This window comes from Daucus carota, chromosome 9 (assembly GCF_001625215.2).
Source record: "Daucus carota subsp. sativus chromosome 9, DH1 v3.0, whole genome shotgun sequence".
Taxonomy (NCBI): Eukaryota; Viridiplantae; Streptophyta; class Magnoliopsida; order Apiales; family Apiaceae; genus Daucus; species Daucus carota.
In genome coordinates this window covers 34,254,986-34,276,985 of record NC_030389.2, presented here as the reverse complement: position 1 = coordinate 34,276,985, position 22,000 = coordinate 34,254,986, and the positions used below count along the sequence as shown (strand labels likewise).

General features: G+C 31.9%; 1 protein-coding gene across 1 annotated transcript; it reads right to left on the bottom strand.

Annotated features, from left to right (window-relative positions):
• Positions 1 to 2,787: 2,787 nt before the first annotated feature.
• Positions 2,788 to 6,529, bottom strand: LOC108200823 (valerianol synthase TPS8-like). The gene is made up of 7 exons (XM_017369081.2): positions 6,373 to 6,529; positions 6,031 to 6,304; positions 5,378 to 5,753; positions 5,072 to 5,290; positions 4,777 to 4,915; positions 4,396 to 4,644; positions 2,788 to 3,448 (listed from the first exon to the last, which is right to left on the bottom strand). Exons 1-7 carry the CDS (start codon positions 6,457 to 6,459, stop codon positions 3,158 to 3,160), a joined length of 1,635 nt encoding a protein of 544 aa, XP_017224570.1. The 5' UTR covers positions 6,460 to 6,529; the 3' UTR covers positions 2,788 to 3,157.
• Positions 6,530 to 22,000: the final 15,471 nt, after the last annotated feature.

Sequence of the window (22,000 nt, the reverse complement as noted above, 5' to 3'; positions counted from 1 at the left end):
GAACCTTCATATAATTTTTTTTAACTTTAATGTGTTCTATTTCAATATAAACACGAACCATTACATAACCTTCTCTGACTAATCTTAAAAGTTATTGTTGTCAAAAAAACCAAGATTACAAAATTACGTTGAAATTCGATTGATTAGATTACTGAATCTTTCAAATGTATTACACGATCGGCTATATTTATTAGGGTTTGTCCATTTTCAAGTAATCGGGAGAAAATATAGTCAGTTGAATAATATAATTTAATTAAAATTCAATCCATTAATACTAAAATACTAATAAAATGAAGTTAAAATTTAAATTATAAATAATAAATTACGAACTATATACCCGCCCGTGCTTCGCACGGGTTAAAGGCTAGTTATACTATAATAAGTCAACATTGTATAATTTGTAATCCAAGGTTTTGGTTATATTTTTTGTTTGGTACTCTCTTTTTGGGACTACAAGTCTACAAATGTGGAGTCTATTAATATTATATTGTTAAACAGTTTCAAATACTAAAAACACTCATAACAATATATTATCGTATAATATTTCATTAAAAAATTATAATTATGTTATAAATAAAATTATAAATATACAATTTTGAATATCATTTTTCAACAAAAACTTTCATATAACTCTTTTTAACTTTAACGTGTTCTATTTCAATATAAACACGAACCATTACATAACCGTTTCTAACTCTAATCTTAAAAGTTATTGTTGTCAAAAAAACCAAAAACTATAATAAGCCAATATGGATATAATTTCTAGTCCAAAGTTTTAGTTATATTTTTTGGTTTGGTACTCTCATTTTGAGACTACAAGTCTACAATTGTGGAGTCTATTAGTATTATATTGTTAAACAGTTTCAAATACTAAAAACACTTATAACAATATATTATCGTATAATATTTCATTAAAAAATTATAATTATGTTATAAATAAAATTATAAATATGCAATTTTGAATATCATTTTTCAACAAAAACTTTCATATAACTCTTTTTAACTTTAACGTGTTCTATTTCAATATAAACACGAACCATTACATAACCCTTTCTAACTCTAATCTTAAAAGTTATTGTTGTCAAAAAAACCAAAAACTATAATAAGCCAATATGGATATAATTTGTAGTCCAAGGTTTTAGTTATATTTTTTGTTTTGGTACTCTCATTTTGGGACTACAAGTCTACAAATGTGGAGTCTATTAATTAGTATTATATTGTTAAACAATTTCAAATACTAAAAACACTCATAACAATATATTATCGTATAATATTTCATTAAAAAAATTATAATTATGTTATAAATAAAATTATAAATATACAATTTTGAATATCATTTTTTAACAAAAACTTTCATATAACTCTTTTTAACTTTAACGTGTTCTATTTCAATATAAACACGAACCATTACATAACCATTTCTAACTCTAATCTTAAAGGTTATTGTTGTCTAAAAAACCAAAATTACAAAATTACGTTGAAATTCGATTGATTAGATTACTGAATCTTTCAAAGGTATTACACGATTGGCTATGTTTGGAAAAGATTTGAATTTTCTGATTTTTTTATTTGTAAATATACGTGTACTAAATTCGGATTAAATGTACTAAAATCCTTATATATATATATACATATATATATATATATATATATATATATATATATATATATATATATCAGGGTTTGTGTCCATTTTCAAGTAATCGGGAGAAAATATAGTCAGTTAAAAAATATAATTTAATTAAAATTCAATTCATTATACTAAAATACTAATAAAATGATGATTACTGAATTTTTCAAAGGTATTACACGATCGGTTATGTTTGGAAAATATTTGAATTTTCTAATTTTTTTTATTTTTAAATATACGTGTACTAAATTCGGATTAAATGTACTAAAATCCTTATATATATATATATATATATATATATATATATATATATATATATATATATATATATATATATATATATATATATATATATATATATATATATCAGGGTTTGTTTCCATTTTCAAGTAATCGGGAGAAAATATAGTCAGTTAAAAAATATAATTTAATTAAAATTCAATTTATTATACTAAAATACTAATAAAATGATTTCAAAGCGGTTTGTATTATTAAATAAGAAAAAATATACGAAGCTGATCACACGTTAAATAAAGGAAAATGCTTGGTGCACATAATTGTGTACAAATATATATGTACATAATGACATGTGCTGGATTTTAATTGGAATGACATCAACAACTCCAAATAAAACCCACCACCTCACCTCCCACATCAACCATCCCAATTAAAACCCTCCAAATCAATTGCCACGTCATTATGTACAAATTTTATGTATACAATTATGTGCACCTAGCTCTTCTCTTAGATAAAAAATGAAGGGAGAAAATATTTCTATATAACCGTGATCAATAAAGGAGTTATATCAACTTAAACTTTCTTGTTTTTTTAATAAGAGTATAATAATAATAATAATAATAATAATAATAATAATAATAATAATAATAATAATAATAATAATAATAATAATAATAATAATAATAATAATAATAATAATAATAATAATCTATACTATCTATACTATAATAAGGCTAACATGAATATAATTTGTAATTTGTAGTAAAAAAATTTAATTATATTTTTCTTAGTTTGGTACTCTTCCTCTAAAACTATTAATACAAGGAAATGTGATTTTACTTATTAATAAAAAGTATTGATTGATAGTTTCTTCCAAACGAAGTTTGTCAGGCTTATAATATTTTTTTATTTTACGTAGATTGAAAAACTGATATTACATATATCAATGCACGATGCTGTAACATCCGGCAATTTTACAATAATCCATTCTTTAGTGTGCATGGAAAAACACGTGCTACATACTACAATGCATGCTCTATTGCTCTGCCTGCAGTAAGGTATCCCATTTTCTCAAGAGATGCTTCAGAGATGCTTCAGTCTGCAAGATGATTACTCTGCTAAAAACAACACATTCACAAAAGACCATGCCGGAGTGTGCATGATGATTATTTGGCTAAAATAACACAAGATAGACGACACACAATACAACTGAATCAAGAACTGCGACACACAATACAACTGAATCAAGAACTGCAACTCTTTATTGAACACGCAATATTAAGCAGTAGCTCATATTTTTATGGGATCCATGAGGAGGAACTCGATATCATCCTTCATTGTTTCAGTATGGGTGTATCCCTCTCTGTTATTGTAGGTAAAACCGAAAACTCTCATTTGATCAAGAAATATAGTGATGTAAGGACTTTCGACTTTTGTTGGCCTAAAGAATTCCTCATTTATGTCCTTCCATGTGTCTTCAATCATTTCGTATAGCTTCACCACGGCTTCTTCCTTTGAAACCCCGTATTCCTTCATGTAACAATCAATTGATGTAGCAACATGTGGCCTGTTGTGTTCATCCTACATATATGCATATACGCAGAATGATACTTATAATTTGGTGACGGAAACACAAGTGCATGTTTTGAACTCCCTCGGTCCCAATCAATGACATGCATTTTAAGACTCTTATAGAATGAGAAAAGTTCTATATAAACCACTATTTCATCGGAGACTTTGGAAACCACTTATATTTTGCAATTAAAACACTACAAAATTTGTTGTTTTGTGAAGTACATTCTATAAATATCACTATTTCATTGAAAATGTAGAAATTATTTATGCTAAGCAAGCAGAACATGTATATTCTGCAAGATTAACAAATGTTCTGCACACTAAACATGGTTTTGTAAAATAATATATTTTTAATGTTTTATTTGCCAAATGTAAAAATTTTGCAAGATTGTCAATAAATAATGACCATTGTAGAACATGATTAGAAAAATAATACGTTTTGCAATATTTTTATGGAGTGTTTTAGTTGCATTACATAAATGGTCTCCAAGTCTCCAATGAAAAAGTGCTCTCCATAGAACTTATTCCAAAATAATAATATAGTTTTATGACTTTTTTTTTTAAATTTCACTGTTTTCTCTATAAAAGTATAAATGTTATACTTTTATAGAAAAAGAAAAAGAAAATCTTACAAATAAATTACAGAACTATCTTTATTGAAGCACTAAAATCCGTGCCGCGTACCCGTCCCCTGATGTATATTATTGGCCGGGACGGAGGGAGTAAATAATTAGGCAGATATGACCAAAACGAAAGCCATGATCCTAAATTTTAAAATTTTAATCTTGCAGGGTACAAGCTCTGTTGGCTATCACCAAATAGGATACCTGTGCAGTTCTGCCTATAGCATGTTTAGCAAAACTATACGAGGCAAGCTACTAATAGGATTCATAACCAGTTCATGAAGACGAGTAATCAATTTGTGTTTGTAATAAGGTCATTTTAACACGCACCTCATAGCCGACTATGTCGTTGATTATTCGTCCCTGCCTTTCTGCGGCGAGAACAGCTTTTGGTATTGTTCTTACCCATTTGCATGCCTGAATTGTGTCAGCATGTCCCATTCCCATAATAACTGATATTCCCAGAACGCTTAAGCAGGATGATACTTCTCCGTTCACAAGATATTCTTTAAGTGGTGGCACATAGTTCTTTTCACGCCACACAGCCTCTTGATGATATGCTAACATACTTGTTTTAAACTGTCATATAAAGAGAACAAGAAAAACCTATTAATAGAAATTTTAGCTTACATATTCAATAGTTCTTAATCAACCAATTATATAATGATAGCCTTCTATTCTTTGGATTATATATAATAATGATATAAATACCTCCTCTTTGAAATCTGAAACATCATAATAACCTCCATGTTTCACAATATCTTCCTCAAATTCACTCATGATGTTCAGATTCGTGGTATAGCATATTTTGGAGTGCTCGGGAAGTCCTTCAATACAATCAACACTTAACCTGTACCATATAACTCTTAAGATGTCATTCATAATATGCCCTACCTATGGCACACTTTAAACAAAATGTAACAGAACATATATTCTGTATATGCTAGCTAAAACAATATATTTAATTATTTGGTGGTAAAAGAAAAGAAATACATGTTTTGATTACCGTTCGATGGCCTTGGTATATTCGTTCAGTTCATCCATTATACCATATGCATCATAGAGATCATTATTAAATGTAAGGGCCAAAGCAGTCTTCGCGTACATGATCCGGGCCAATGCATAGTGAGGTTCATATGCACTTCCTACAGCCCAAAAGTATGCTCCAACAACCCTGCTCCGAAATTTGGGAAGTTTGGATTCGAAGCCTATATCCGCCCACCACCTGCAAAATACACAATAGAAATCTAGTTACATGTGTGCCTACATCTATGGATTCTAGTGAAATTTAAACACTTCTATATGTGATTACCTTAGGAGAAGGGATAATTCTTGCTTATACAACATTTGCACCAGATTAAAATTTAGCTTCGCAAACTTGAGTAGCACATCATTCCTTGATGGACACTCCTCATAGTAAAAGATAAAATGCTTAGCCTCCAGTATCTGGACGCCCTTGTGTAAAGGCTGCTCCAGTGCATGCATGGCAAGCCGAGCTACTGAATCAGAATCCCTAGATTTCACCATAGACTTGAGGTGGTACGTCGAGAAAGTTAGAGCCTCGTCTAACAAAGCTTCTCCGTGTGTTCTCAAATGAGCTGCTTCATACAAGCTTAGCAAACCCATAGGGTCTCTTGTAATAGCTTCATTGAAATTTCCATCCATTTCTTTGTATTTGTTAAATATCTCTGATCAATTAAACAAAACAAATGCATGTGTATTAGTACGTCAAATACATATATGTGTTGTGAATTCTTGGAAGCACCTGCATTTGGAACCTTTTAAACACCAGAGAAAATTACAGAGCCTGTCTCATTTACAACTTTTTGAACAATAGATTATTTAATCTCATCATTTTACTATTTGGCTCAATATAGTAAAGTCGTCATAAATTTGAATTTTCTACTTCTAGGAACAGGCCGAATGATTGGAGTGTCTGGCACAACATTATCTGCTTTGGCTTACCTGACGTGACCCTGTGACCGTGCTGTCTAAGGATTCGAAAGTAGAGTGCTGTAGTGAACAGATCATACTTTTCATAAGATTCTATCTTTGCATGGGCATTGTGCATTTCAGCCAGCGTGTCTTCAATGTACTCAGAGAAGTGGTAGCCGACTCCTAAGCGTTCAATTGTATTAATCAGAATAAGTTTGTCTGTCCATTCTCCACCAGCAGACACAAGCATGCTCCTTACTTCATTTTTCAGCAAGTCACTTTCTCTGGAATAAGCTTCCCATAACTACATGAATAAGCTATGTTTATCAGCACGAAGCAATAACTTAATAATGACAGTAAAGAATATGATACCTCGAAATCTCTGGGGATGGAAGTGAATTTGTCGCCCCATATATCAGGACCATAAGCTGCAGCTATTGGCCGAGACTGGCTGCCCATTGTGATATATCTGAACCTCTCTGCTTGGTTATTATGGCTTATAATTCAAATGAGGTACATGTAAAACCAGATTCGCCAGAGTATTTATAGGCTCGTCGAAACGAAGCATTTAGTTCCTAGATATCAATCATTAACAAAGCATGTATTTAGAATCTGATTAAGTTGCACTAATATTCCTAGATATCAATCCACAAAATATCTAGAGTTTCTAGATACTCCTAGATGATAAAGTGACACCCTCCATTTAGCGGGAAAAAAACAAAAAAACAAAAGCACTCTATAATATCAATCCAGTAGACCAGTACTATCTAAATTTACCCTCCAGCCCAACATTCGTAATTTTCTAAAGTTGTGTTCACTTGGAGTGAATGGAATGGAGGGAGAATGGAATGAATTTTGTACTCTAAAATGATGTTCATCAAACAAAATGTATACTCCCTCCGTCCCCCTGAGTAGTATACATTGGGGGACGGGGACATGACACGGACTTTAATGCTCCTGTAAAGTGTAGTTGTGTAATTTATTTTTAAAATTTTCTTTTTCTGAATTAAAGTTTGGATGTTATATTTTTATTCAGAAAAAGAAAATCTCAAAAATAAGTTACGGAACTATGTTTTATAAAAGCATTGAAATGCGTGTCGAGCAGTTGAAAAGAAACGTATACAATTAAATGGGACAGAGGGAGTATAATTTTCATTCCTTTAATCATTCAAACTTTACTATTTTAACTATAACTCTAACTCATATGTTTTAGAAGGAATGCTCATTCCATTTGAACATCATGTTTCTTCATAATCTTTCTCATAAACAAATTAACTACATTCATATTTTGTCATCATTATCTCATACTTTTTTCTATTTTTCATTACATTCTCCCCTCATTCCATTCCATGAAGTGAAACAGCTCTCTATAACATCAATCAGTACTCTGTTGGAAAATCTACGTCAAAAACCAAAAGCACTTGCATGAGATCATTAGGGCCCACTTCTATTTTATGAGTTCATCTTTCATTTTAAAAAAGCTTATGAATATATTTGATTAATATATTATATGCATTGTACTCCCCAATCAGGTTTTTGCCGTTAACATCGTGTCCGTGTCCGTTAACTTTTCAAAATAGAGGAACTATCGTTGCTCAGCTTTATTTCTTTCCCCACGTGATAGGTTTTATTTGACTTATCATGAACAGATTAACTCTTCACTTATCTTTGATGTTATCACTCTATGAGTGGGTTTTAATTGGGGTGGTTGGTGTAAATGCAGGAGGGCATCCAATTAAAACCCGCCATATGTCATTATGTACATGTTTTTGTACATAAATGAATGCTTATAAATGAATGCATCTTAATTAAAAGATTCAAATTTTGAATCTTATAAATGAATGCATCTTAATCTATTTGTACTATTTATGGGTTATTTGAATTTTAATCTTGTAAATGAATGCATTTAAATCAATTTACCATTTTGGTGGCCGAGGGTGACGACGGTAGTTCCGGGATCAGCATGGGATCCGGTTTCAAAAAAAAAGGGCGTTTCATTGTGCCTTAATGAAGGCGTTATTTGTGCCTCTTAATTGAGGGCGTAATTTGTGCTCCATAATTGATGGAGTTAAATGTGCCTTATTTGAGGTGTTAATTGGCCTTAATTGAGGACGTTAATTGTGTCTTAATTAAGGGCGTTAATATTTTATTAATTGTACCTTAATTAAGAGCTTAATTGTCTCAATTATGAGTTATCATAATTGTGGGAATTTTTTGATCAGCTCATGCAACATACACGTGATTTTAATATTAATTAATTATTGGATATATTATCTTTTATTTTTATAATATATATAATGTGTTATATATGTCGACTTATATTATTCTTGTTTCCTTTCTTTTGTTCTCAGGATTCTTGGAAGAAGACGGGTTTTTCTTTTCGGACATTAAAGTTTTATTGTCTAAATTTCCCCGGTCATCTTGCATGTCCGACGGTTAGATAATAAACTTTCTTGAATGAAAGAATTATCACGGTGAACTGCAGATTCATATTGTTGAGATTCATTCTCATTTTAAAAAAATAAATAAAAAAAAAAATATTATATGCATTGTACACCCCAATCAGGTTTTTGCCGTTAACATCGTGTCCGTGTCCGTTAACTTTTCAAAATAGAGGAACTATCGTTGCTCAGCTTTATTTCTTTCCCCACGTGATAGGTTTATTTGACTTATCATGAACAGATTAACTCTTCACTTATCTTTGATGTTATCACTCTATGAGAATCGTTCATTCGAGTAGTGCTAGGCGCACATAATTGTGTACAGAAAATTTGTACATAATGATGTGGCAAGTGATGTGGTGGGTTTTAATTGGGGTGGTTGGTGTAAATGCAGGGGGGGCATCCAATTAAAACCCGCCATATGTCATTATGTACATGTTTTTGTACACAATTATGTGCACCAAGCATTTTCCCGTTCATTTATACTCTTACACACATTTTCTTTTCAGTTTTTTTCAAGTTTTGTTAACTTTTGTCAATCAACCAAAAAGATCAAATTTTCGGCTGGGAGGGAGCCTCGTTCTAAATTCGGTGATTAATCCGGATTAAACGCCGATTAATCACTGTTCGGTCGGCCACCGTCTCGATTAAATGTTAATCGGTGAAAAAATCGTTTTTTCTGAAAATCGGTCAAAATCGGGATTAATCGGAAAAAGTCGGTCAAAAATCGGTGAATTTTAAAAAATTCAAAATAAAACGTAAAAAATTTCAAAATTTTGAATTTAATTTTAAATAAAACAAAAAAACACAGAAATTAAAGTTGTTTTTAATACATAAATTTGCAATATCTTTCTTCGCAGATTCAATCAAATTCAAGTTTATATATGAGACACTAAACTTGTACAAAGGCATGTTTTGTGCTATAAGAAATCATTAATCTTTTGATTTTATATGACTATAAATTTATACTATATATAATTATATTAATATATATATATATATAATTTAAAAAATAATATTAAATTGATTACGATTAATGATCCGATTAATCACTCCGATTAATCTCCGATTACCCGATTAATCGCTAGACGGTGCTTTCACCGACTAAGTCCGATTCCCGCTTTTTACAACACTGAGAGGGAGATATACAGATCTCGTTAAACAAAAGAATTATTAAAAAAGAGAGCATAGGAGTTCGGTAAACTCATAATCTAAGAAAAAGTTCACATAACAATAAGGGTGTTTGTGCACGCTTTTATACGAGAATTTTAGTCATTTCCGATTTTAAGTTAAAAAATATGTGGTTGTCTAATAAATAAGCACCCGACTTTAGAGTATCTCCAACGGTACTCCTAAATTATTTTCTAAATAATAATATAAAATATGGCTCCTAGTAAGTTAATACACTAGAAAACGTGAGAACTCCAATGTTACCCTTTATATTTGACTCTTTATTCACATTTTATATTTATTTTATATAAATTATGAGAGGAAAAAGTTAACTAAAAGAGAGAGAAGATTGAAGGGAAATTAATAAAATATTGAGTTAAGAGCTACTATATGCTCCTTAGGAAAGGAGAGAGAGTAGGCTCCTAAATTTTTAAAGAGCAGGAGCCCATTGGAGCACTAAATTTTGATTTGCTCCTAAAATTTAGACTTAAGAGCTTGTTTAGAGAGCCCCTTGGAGTTGCTCTTAAGTTGGACTTTAATCGACTTATTTTATTTTTTTAATATTTTTAATAAAAATAAATTTCAACCCTAAAATAAATAAACTATCAAATTTATTAATATTTCTTATTTGTTTAAAAAGTCATCAATCATATACAATATAGAATTAACCAGATAAATAATTTTAGCTGAAGACTTAATTATCAGGTTAATCAATTGTATTGTGACGCCCCCAGATCCACATCCCGCAGATCTGGTCCGCCACTAAACATCTGGCTCAAAACTACACTTGCATTACATATTAATATAATACAATCCAACTATTTCCCCACAAGTCCAGGGTCGATTGTCTTACAACATTACTACTGAATCTAACTTTATTACATAAAGGGAAGTCTGATTTCGGACCATTATAATAACTATAGCTCGTACTACCAAGTGGAGTATTCTAGCAGTATCAGCTTGGGTGATGCGCCCTTTCCCTGCCTTTGCCAAAAACCAATTTCCGGCGGTTCTCTTGAGTTGTGCCATACTCACTATTTACTGCTCAAACAGGAATGAAATAGATGCAAGAATGAGCAATCAAATTGCTCAGCAAGTCCACATAGAACAAAACAACAATCAACAGAATATGCACGTAAGGCATAGAAAACAATTCAAGCCAAAGCAACAAAGCAGCTATTGTCAAATGACAACACAAGTTCAAGTAAAGAAAACGCTGGTCTTCCACCTTTCGGTAACACTACATGGCTCGATCAGCACCATTTCGTGAATACCGTTCTCCTGTGTGATCTTTGCAGTCTGATCGTAACCGCACAAGACACACCTACCACTTTCATTTGCTAGCATAAGGGTTAACATTTGTAACCCTAAACTATCTGCCTTACCAGATAGTAAATTCTCAACTCTACCACGAATTTAATAAATTCGTGTTGACCAGCTTGAACAGATTCCTCCGAATACAAGAAAATTCTCCCAAATAAACACTACTCATCTCTACCAAAGAAGTGCGAACAATGCACCCTTTCAACAAAGATTACCTGAAGGTAGAAGTGAAGGATAATTAAAATAACTAGATTCCAAAGAATAAGATGATCTCCAAAAGTGAGTAAGTTAATTGTGGTGAGATCATCGCTGCAATGTATTCACCTCAAGTTTTGAAGATTCAAAATATTATCGTTATTAGGATCAGCTCATTCCCGTACAATGGGAGGGCTCGAATTATAGAAAGTACTATATGAACAATATTTTTAAAGCCTTCAAAATGAAACGGAGATATTTTCTCGATTCACATTGGTACGAAATGTAATATCTTCACAATCAACACTTTTCACACAATTATCAAATAGGCACGAAAAACTTCACGTCAAGAGAGGGATAGTGAACTTGCCTGTCGTCCTTAGCTTGATAATTATTTCCTGAAATTTACTCCATAATTGGCTTCGTCTTTTTCCAAATATTTTATATTCTAAGCCATACAAAATAAGATTTTTAGTGTCTCAAAAATGAGGATCGTTATTTAAATCTAATCCTTTAACTTTATTTTTTACTACTCCAATTTATCTTAAATATTCACTCAGTTTATAAAATTCTATTTGATACAAGATTCTATGTCTGAACTTTCTATTATTCAAGCTAACCCCTCTTGGTAATTAATAAATCTTCTGATCATTTGTATCCTTGCTTACACAAGTACTTTAATAATGAATAGATTAAGTATGACATCATCTTTCAACTCTAATATCACTGCTTTGTGATTACTATCATTTATCAATCATATTTTAATTTTAATCCGAAGTTGAGAATTATAATATCGATTATCCTTCCACTTTCTCATGTTAAAAAATATTATCAATAATCTAATTATTGTTTTGTATTCTAAATTATTAATTAATTCCCAATATTATTCTAACATATTTAATTCGCATTTAATAACCCCATTCAATATTTTACCCAAAAATTCAATATTATTTCTTACTTCTACTATCACTCAAATATCTTTCTTCTCTGTTATTATTATGACTATCATTGTCACTAACCAACTCATTTTCTAAATAAATTTGAACTTCTTAAACCACTTTTCATTCTATTCTTTTTATTTCACCCTCAATATCTTTATCCTATCATGATTATTAATCAACTAATTCTTACATTACTATCCTTAAAATACTTTAAAATTCTTATTCTAAATTTTATCATTTTAAAGCCGCCACCATCATCGCAGCGATGGTCCAGGCACACATACAGGACCCAATTCAAGCTATGTGAAGTTGTGAACCCTAACTTATATAATTATATAAAAGAAACTCAAGGCTAGCTTTTAGCAATAGGAACAAAATCTATTATGAACAAATTACTCACATACCGTAAGATTCAACTACCTAATTCTGGAAATAAATTAAAGGAAATAAGGGTCCCACACAATTATTCCATCACCATTAAAGTTTAAAATAGAAGTTTGTTTTACTACTTCAGTACTTCACTCAATATAGGAGATAAGTTAGATTATTTACCTTATTTATAGGCTTGATCGGTGTTCCGACGATTTCTTCTCCAAAGATTCTCCTGCAGCTTATCATTGTGCTCATCTACTTTTTAAGTTTTGTAAAAGTTATGTAGTTTCATGTTCTACCCCTATTTATACTGATTTCCTAATTGTCTTTAATCTTGTTAAGTGTTTTTAATTAACACTAATGACTCCATTACTTGGCCTCCAAGTATTTTACTTGGGCCACAAGTATTTTATTTATTGTTATTTATTTAGTTACTTGCACCGCAAGTTACGCTTCGGCGTATTTTTAATTTGTTTCGTTTTATTCGCATATTTCGGTCCCGGCTCATTTAACGCTACTAAAAATATATTCAAGATTATAAAAATAATAAAATCATTAACTAAATAATTATTCTAATATTTTCAGAATTTATTACTAATTATCACGAAATATATATTTATTCCAACTAACCCTTAATATTTATCTATTCTCGGGTTGTAAATTAAATTCCACGCCCACCAACCATTCACGTATTCAATATTCTATCTTAGTGGTACGTACTAAATCTAATTCACTAATCAGCCCCGAATTATATTCTAAATCTGTATCATCTCTTAATATTTTACGTATCAATAAATTCACACTTTATTTAAGTACTAATTTTAACCGCATAAAGTAAATTTTTCACGTACTTGAAAATTTGTGGTTGTTACATCCTTCCCTCCTTTAAAGGATTCCGACCTCGGAATCATATTTGTTGCTGAAACAGCTCTAGGTATTTCTTTTTCATGGACGCTTCTAGTTCCCAAGTAGCTTCTTCTACTGCTTGATTTCGCCACATTACTTTAAGCAATTTCACTTTCTTATTTCTTAGTTCTTGAAATTTTGAATCTACAATCTCCACAGGTTTCTCTTCATATGTTACATTAGACTGAAAGTTTATTGGCTCGTAATTCAGAACATGTCGTTCATCAGTCCTATAGGCTTTCAAAAGAGATACGTGTAATACATCGTGAATGTGTTGTAAATCTGGAGGTAAAACTAGTTGATAAGACACAGCTCCAACTTTCCTCAAAATCTCAAATGGTCCAATATCTCTGGGATTCAATTTGCTTCTTTTCCCAAACCTGATTATCCCTTTACAAGGTGATACTTTCAAGAGCACTTTTTCTTTTACTTTCAAATGCTTTCCCCTTTTTTTTTTTTTTTTCCAAATTTGTATATTTCTTTTGTCTATCTTGAGCTGCAACTGCATCTTTTCAATTTATTGTGTGGTTTGTTGAACTAGTTCTGGTCCCAATATCTTTTTCTCTCCATCTTCATCCCAAACAAGAGGTGATCTACACTTTCTGCCATATAATGTTTCGTAAGGTGTCATTCCTATACTAGAAAGATAACTATTATTATAAGCAAACTATACTAAAGGTAAGTGATAATCCTAACTTTTTTTTTAAAAAAAAAAAAAAAATCCAAAGAACGAGCTCTTAACATATTTTCTATAGTTTGAACCGTCCCTTCACTCTGTCCATCAATCTAAGGGTGATATACAGTGTTCAGGTTAAGCTTAGTTCCCAAAACATTTACTCTGTCCATCAGTCTAAGAGTGATATACAGTATTCAGGTTAAGCTTAGTTCCAAAACATTCCTGGAATGCTTGTCCAAATCTAGATGTAGTTATTGCATCTCTATCTAAAACAATTAACATTGGCACTCTATGCTTAGACACAACTTCGTTTATATACATCTTTACTGATCTCTCCAAGGTATATCTCACACTAAGAGGAAAAAAAATGTGCAGATTTCGTCAATCTATCTATAATTTCCCAAATAGCGTCATGATTGACTCGAGTCCTAGGAAATCCTATATGAAATCCATGGTGATGTGGTCTCATTTCTCTTCTGGGATTTCTAATGTTTACAACAATCCACTAGGTCGTTGGTGTTCTGCTTTAACTTTCTGACAAGTCAAACATTTACGTACCCAATCAGCCATCTCTTTTTTTATTTTATTTTATATTAGTCTACCAATAATTCTTCTTCAAATTTTGGGACATTTTTGGTATTTCCTGGATGTATAAAATATCTCAATTCGTGAGCTTTACTCAAAATATCTCTTTTAAGACCGAACAGGTTGGGAACCCAAATTCTTTTGGAAAATCTCCTAATTCCTTTCTTATCTTTCACTTAAATACTCATCACCTGTCAATTCAGAATGTCTTTCTTTAATTATCAACTCTTGACTTCGTTTGATTCTTTCTAGTATCTCTGGTTGCACTTATAACTCAAAAATCCTATTCTCCTTATACTCTGAATCCATAACCTCCAATCCTTGTTTTTCCATCTTCTTAATCAATTTCTTTAATAAAGACATCACATTAATTCTTTCCTTTCTACTTGACGCGTCAGCAACTACATTTGCCTTCCCTGATTATAGTTATTTGTACAATCGTAATCCTTTATCAAGTCTAACCATCTTCCCTGTCTCATATTCAATTCTTTTTGAGTAAATAAGTACTTTAAACTTTTGTATTTTGTAAATATCTCACATTTCTCACCATACAAGTAATGTCGTCAAATCTTTTAAGAAAACACTATAGCAGCTAACTCTAGGTTATGGGTAGGGTATCTCAGCTCGTAATCACTAAGTTGCATATGCTATCTGTTCATTTTCTTTTTCATGTTCGCATAAGAACACATCTTAGTCCTTTATGAGATGTATCGCTATAAATCCACAAAATTTCCTGTATCATGAGGTAAGGTTAATACATGGGCCATTGTAAGTCGCTTATTTAATTCTTGAAAACTTTCCTCGCACTTAGGAATCCACTCAAACTTCTTCTTCGTTTCTAGTCAACTTAGTCAAAGGAATCTCAATCTTAGAGGAATCTTTCAAAAATCTTTTATAATATCTTGCTAAACCAAGAAAACTCCTTACTTTGGTTGGGGTTCTTAGTCTTTCCCAATTTCATATTGCCTCAATCTTCGCAGGTCTACCAATATTCTTTTCTTAGAAACTATATGCCCTTAAAAACTGTACTTATACTATAAAAATTTCACATCTCGAAAATTTTACATATAACTATTCTTTTCTCAAAATCTTCAAGTAAGATGCTCAACATGCTCTTCCTTCATCTTATAAAATATCATTGATAATTAGTGAAGAACTTATCCAATTATTTCTTGAATACTCTATTCATAACATCCATAATGTTTTAGGTCAATTAGTCAATCCAAAAGGCATCACTAAGAACTCATAATATCCATATCAGGTCCTAAAGGCCATCTTAGGTACATTCTCAGACCTGATTCTTTAATTGATGGTATCCAGATCTCAAGTTTATCTAAAAAAGTAAGATGCTTTCCTCAATAGATAAAACAAATCATCAACCCTAGGCAAGGGTCATCTTATTAAATCTCGATAATCGATGTAACAACCCTCATACCGGGGTCTGAATTTAACATCTCCATACAACACCTTCTTAAAACACTTTAGGAAAAAAAAATTTGTGTTTTTTTTTTTTTTTTTTGAAAGGAACAAAATCAAACAATTTGATATCTGAGCATTTCGAGAAGACTTTAAAAGAAATCAGAATTTTTAAAACTCTCTTAGACAAATAGAAGTCTTTCACAATGGTATCACTGATCAATGAGTTTTCATAGTAGCTTTAATTTGAAATAAAAGGATGATTGGGAGCCCAATACGATCAAATGAACTAAGTGTTGCGTGTCCAAATTAAGACACTACTAAAGGTTGTTAACCTTCTTGTAATTACAACACACACAAGTGATGGCGTCCCATCCAACTCCTATCACACAGATAGGCATACCTTGTGTCCCCTGTAATTAGGGTTGTTCATCCCAATCAGATTGAAGAAATATCAAGGAAGATTTATTTCAAAGATTTGCTTTTGAATCGTTATTTCACAATTTGGACAACATTGACCAACCATAATTATTTCTCAACACAATTCTTTCAAGGAATGCGAGCAATGCATCCTTTTAATCACAATTCAAGGATTTTCAGTGGATAAAATCAGAAATAGGATCAAATATGAGACGATCTCTTAGAATTATTAGATTGAGATCATCATTGTGGTGTATATATATTCCAATTCTCGAGTATTAAATCATGGATCACAAAAGATTTTGTAACATCAAAGAAATATTGATTATTAGGAGTAGTCGCTTCCGAACAAAGGAAGGACTCAAGATACAGAATAAACTTCTAAGTTTTCAAAATGAGATTTGATGTCAACTTGAGCTGAAATAGTGTGAAACGCAATATTATTCATAAATAGCGTATTCTACAGATCTTCTACTCAGGCAACGGGGATCTCCCTTGTAACGCGTTCGCGGTTTGCGAAGTTCTAAACCTTTGATTTCCTTCTATTTCACCTATATTCTCTGCTCGCGGTATCTCTTATTTAACAAAAGGTTTCTTCAGACCATGAGTCCAATGTTTTTTTTTTCTATATTTTGTTTGTGTTGCAGGGGTTTCCATTTCCTATCAACAATCTCTCTATTAAACAACTCATCGCTTGCCTCAACTATACAAGTTTTGTACACTTACGTCGCATAGTTAGCAATCTTGAGAACAGTAACCCTAATCTGAATCCAGGGCTTTAAGCCCGGCTGTAAACGTTTAGCTTTCTTTTCATCCGTATTTACTCGATGTGGAATAAATTTTGAAAGTTCGATAAACTTAGCTTCATGTTCAGCTACTATCATACTCTCTTGCTTAGGCTCTAGAAATTTGAGTTCTATATGATTCTCTAGGTGTTTAGGAACATACTTCTCTAGGAATAACTTTGTAAACCTAATCCATGATATCACACTAGACTCTTCTAGAACTTGCTTAGCTTCCCACCAATAATTAGCCTCTTCATTAATTAGCAAAGATAGTTTTCTTATCATCTTCTACACCAACTATTTCAAAAATCTTTTCTATTTCTCTTAGCCATATCTTGGCTTCAACGGGATCTAAAATCCCTTTTAACTCTTGGGGTTGCAAAAATTTGAAAGATTTGATTGTAAAGGTAAGTTTGATAAGTTGACTCGAAGAACTTCTCTCAGGATTGCTTTCAAAATTCTGGGTATATATATGTTGTTGAAAAAGATCAACAAGTAATTGAACAGGATTTGTTCTGGGTTAAAATCCAGGTGGAGCATCTAGTATTGATTCATTAACAGGGTTGTCATTCAGGTTTGAATCTGTCTCAATATATAAGAGTAGACGAAACAGTCTAATAGGTCTCATCATTATACAAAATACAAGGTTTATCCAAAGATACAACAAGGTGCAATTTTGTAAAATACACAGTGTATAACTTTTGAAAACAGGTTCCACATTTTGGTTGAAAATACAAGTTGCATATTTTTTTTTTAAACTTTTAGAAACTTTAAAGGTTGCGCCTTTTCTTTTGAAAACTCTAAAACTTTAGAAACTTGAACATTTCTCTTTTTGAAAACCTCTAAAGAAAACTTTAAAAAGGTTGAAAAAACACACAAATTAAAATTTCACATTGGATCATTGATGTAGCAGATGCAAGATAGGTTGACAGGAATGAAACATGTCAAAAGTAGTTGACAAGTGCAAGAAGCATATGAAAGGTATAGACAAAAAGAAACAATATTATGACACAAATATTGATTATCCTTCCCAAAGTGGTCATAATATCCGAAGCTTTTAGGGTACAAGTCATGATATAGAAGGTATATCAGCTCTATCATCATCATACTACATAAAATCTAATCTAGACATCACTATACAATAGATCACCTATACACATCTCTGTTGCCAAAATGATCTACTGATCAAAACTATAGCATCTGCATCTAAATAAAAGGAAGTGCACGATTCTCTATTCAATACTATACAGTGTCCTCGTATTCTCCAGATACATCATATACTATAATTGAGATACACACAGACTACATGTGTTATTTCTCAAAAGTCAAACAATAAAATCTATCAACCAAATATCTTTGAGACCCTACGCTAAAACTCAGAAAAAGCTCTATTTTATCAGCATTGTAACAAGTTTAACATTTACATATCATGAGCTGGTGGAGGGTATCTCGCCGATTTCAGTACGAAGTCCCTCTAATATAGAAATAGAAATCTTATACACAATCTCCATACTAAACACACGGGTCAGAAATCCTGAACCCGCAGAACAAACATAGGATCGTAAGATCCTGGAATCCCAAATCTAGAGTCATAAGCAAACTCTCTCAACAGCTGGTATTGATGGACCAAAGAAAGTGGCACATTGTCGCCACCTGATGGTACAGAAACTGGTGCATAGAAAAGATCCACTAATCTGACAAAGAGTGGTATGAGGTGCGGAAACTGAAATAGTGGATATGAGAGTAAATGGTACACAAGTCTCTGACATGGTAGTAACTAGGGGTGTAACTTGAACTCGAGGTTTAAGTGTGATATAAACATGGGTGTGACTACTGAAAGGTGGTTTATGAGCATCTTCAATCAGAGATGACACAATAGTCCCAAAATGACAACAATCAAAAGTATGTGTGGTAATAGGACTACAAGAAAGAGGTGTAGGCTCAAAATGTTGAAGCAAACCTAAAATGGAAGGGTCCTCACTCTCAAAAATAGGTGGAGGAACAGTAGAAGTGTTAATCGAAAAGGAAGTGGTCAAAGTAGGAACATAAGTCAGCTCAGGTAAGGATAGAAAGATATTCATCCAAGCACTCTTAGTGAACTCAAAAGATTCTCTCTCCTTGATCTCCTCGGATACTAAGTTAATGATCTCAGGTGCCAATGACTCTAATATCTGTATAGAAGAATTCTCATACTCGATATATATCATCTCAATCTCCATCAATGGATCAGAGTCAGTCGTAACCTGACATCTATATAATACAACAAACACCATTACTAATAGTTACTACTACGATTGCACATAACTATAAACGTTTATATTTATAGGGTCTACTAACCCTTTGCTAAAAATTTATTTGGGGCATATGTTCTCTAACATATGGAGATAGGTTCTTCTAGGATACCTATCTTAATCTTCGTGTCATTCTCACTAGTTATATTCCCAGGGTTTCTCGAATCCTAAGGATATAACTACAGCTCTGATACCAAATCTGTGACGCCCCCAGATCCACATCCCGCAGATCTGGTCCGCCACTAAACATCTGGCTCAAAACTACACTTGCATTACATATTAATATAATACAATCCAACTATTTCCCCACAAGTCCAGGGTCGATTGTCTTACAACATTACTACTGAATCTAACTTTATTACATAAAGGGAAGTCTGATTTCGGACCATTATAATAACTATAGCTCGTACTACCAAGTGGAGTATTCTAGCAGTATCAGCTTGGGTGATGCGCCCTTTCCCTGCCTTTGCCAAAAACCAATTTCCGGCGGTTCTCTTGAGTTGTGCCATACTCACTATTTACTGCTCAAACAGGAATGAAATAGATGCAAGAATGAGCAATCAAATTGCTCAGCAAGTCCACATAGAACAAAACAACAATCAACAGAATATGCACGTAAGGCATAGAAAACAATTCAAGCCAAAGCAACAAAGCAGCTATTGTCAAATGACAACACAAGTTCAAGTAAAGAAAACGCTGGTCTTCCACCTTTCGGTAACACTACATGGCTCGATCAGCACCATTTCGTGAATACCGTTCTCCTGTGTGATCTTTGCAGTCTGATCGTAACCGCACAAGACACACCTACCACTTTCATTTGCTAGCATAAGGGTTAACATTTGTAACCCTAAACTATCTGCCTTACCAGATAGTAAATTCTCAACTCTACCACGAATTTAATAAATTCGTGTTGACCAGCTTGAACAGATTCCTCCGAATACAAGAAAATTCTCCCAAATAAACACTACTCATCTCTACCAAAGAAGTGCGAACAATGCACCCTTTCAACAAAGATTACCTGAAGGTAGAAGTGAAGGATAATTAAAATAACTAGATTCCAAAGAATAAGATGATCTCCAAAAGTGAGTAAGTTAATTGTGGTGAGATCATCGCTGCAATGTATTCACCTCAAGTTTTGAAGATTCAAAATATTATCGTTATTAGGATCAGCTCATTCCCGTACAATGGGAGGGCTCGAATTATAGAAAGTACTATATGAACAATATTTTTAAAGCCTTCAAAATGAAACGGAGATATTTTCTCGATTCACATTGGTACGAAATGTAATATCTTCACAATCAACACTTTTCACACAATTATCAAATAGGCACGAAAAACTTCACGTCAAGAGAGGGATAGTGAACTTGCCTGTCGTCCTTAGCTTGATAATTATTTCCTGAAATTTACTCCATAATTGGCTTCGTCTTTTTCCAAATATTTTATATTCTAAGCCATACAAAATAAGATTTTTAGTGTCTCAAAAATGAGGATCGTTATTTAAATCTAATCCTTTAACTTTATTTTTTACTACTCCAATTTATCTTAAATATTCACTCAGTTTATAAAATTCTATTTGATACAAGATTCTATGTCTGAACTTTCTATTATTCAAGCTAACCCCTCTTGGTAATTAATAAATCTTCTGATCATTTGTATCCTTGCTTACACAAGTACTTTAATAATGAATAGATTAAGTATGACATCATCTTTCAACTCTAATATCACTGCTTTGTGATTACTATCATTTATCAATCATATTTTAATTTTAATCCGAAGTTGAGAATTATAATATCGATTATCCTTCCACTTTCTCATGTTAAAAAATATTATCAATAATCTAATTATTGTTTTGTATTCTAAATTATTAATTAATTCCCAATATTATTCTAACATATTTAATTCGCATTTAATAACCCCATTCAATATTTTACCCAAAAATTCAATATTATTTCTTACTTCTACTATCACTCAAATATCTTTCTTCTCTGTTATTATTATGACTATCATTGTCACTAACCAACTCATTTTCTAAATAAATTTGAACTTCTTAAACCACTTTTCATTCTATTCTTTTTATTTCACCCTCAATATCTTTATCCTATCATGATTATTAATCAACTAATTCTTACATTACTATCCTTAAAATACTTTAAAATTCTTATTCTAAATTTTATCATTTTAAAGCCGCCACCATCATCGCAGCGATGGTCCAGGCACACATACAGGACCCAATTCAAGCTATGTGAAGTTGTGAACCCTAACTTATATAATTATATAAAAGAAACTCAAGGCTAGCTTTTAGCAATAGGAACAAAATCTATTATGAACAAATTACTCACATACCGTAAGATTCAACTACCTAATTCTGGAAATAAATTAAAGGAAATAAGGGTCCCACACAATTATTCCATCACCATTAAAGTTTAAAATAGAAGTTTGTTTTACTACTTCAGTACTTCACTCAATATAGGAGATAAGT

What these genes read in the sequence shown, in the direction of transcription:
- LOC108200823 (XM_017369081.2), bottom strand. Translation starts at nt 6,459, where the DNA reads ATGGGCAGCCAGTCTCGGCCAATAGCTGCAGCTTATGGTCCTGATATA. An exon ending in GAATTATCCCTTCTCCTAAG is followed by an intron (nt 5,291 to 5,377) that starts GTAATCACATAT and finishes TGTATTTTGCAG; the next exon opens with GTGGTGGGCGGATATAGGCT. An exon ending in ACGACATAGTCGGCTATGAG is followed by an intron (nt 3,449 to 4,395) that starts GTGCGTGTTAAA and finishes GCATATATGTAG; the next exon opens with GATGAACACAACAGGCCACA.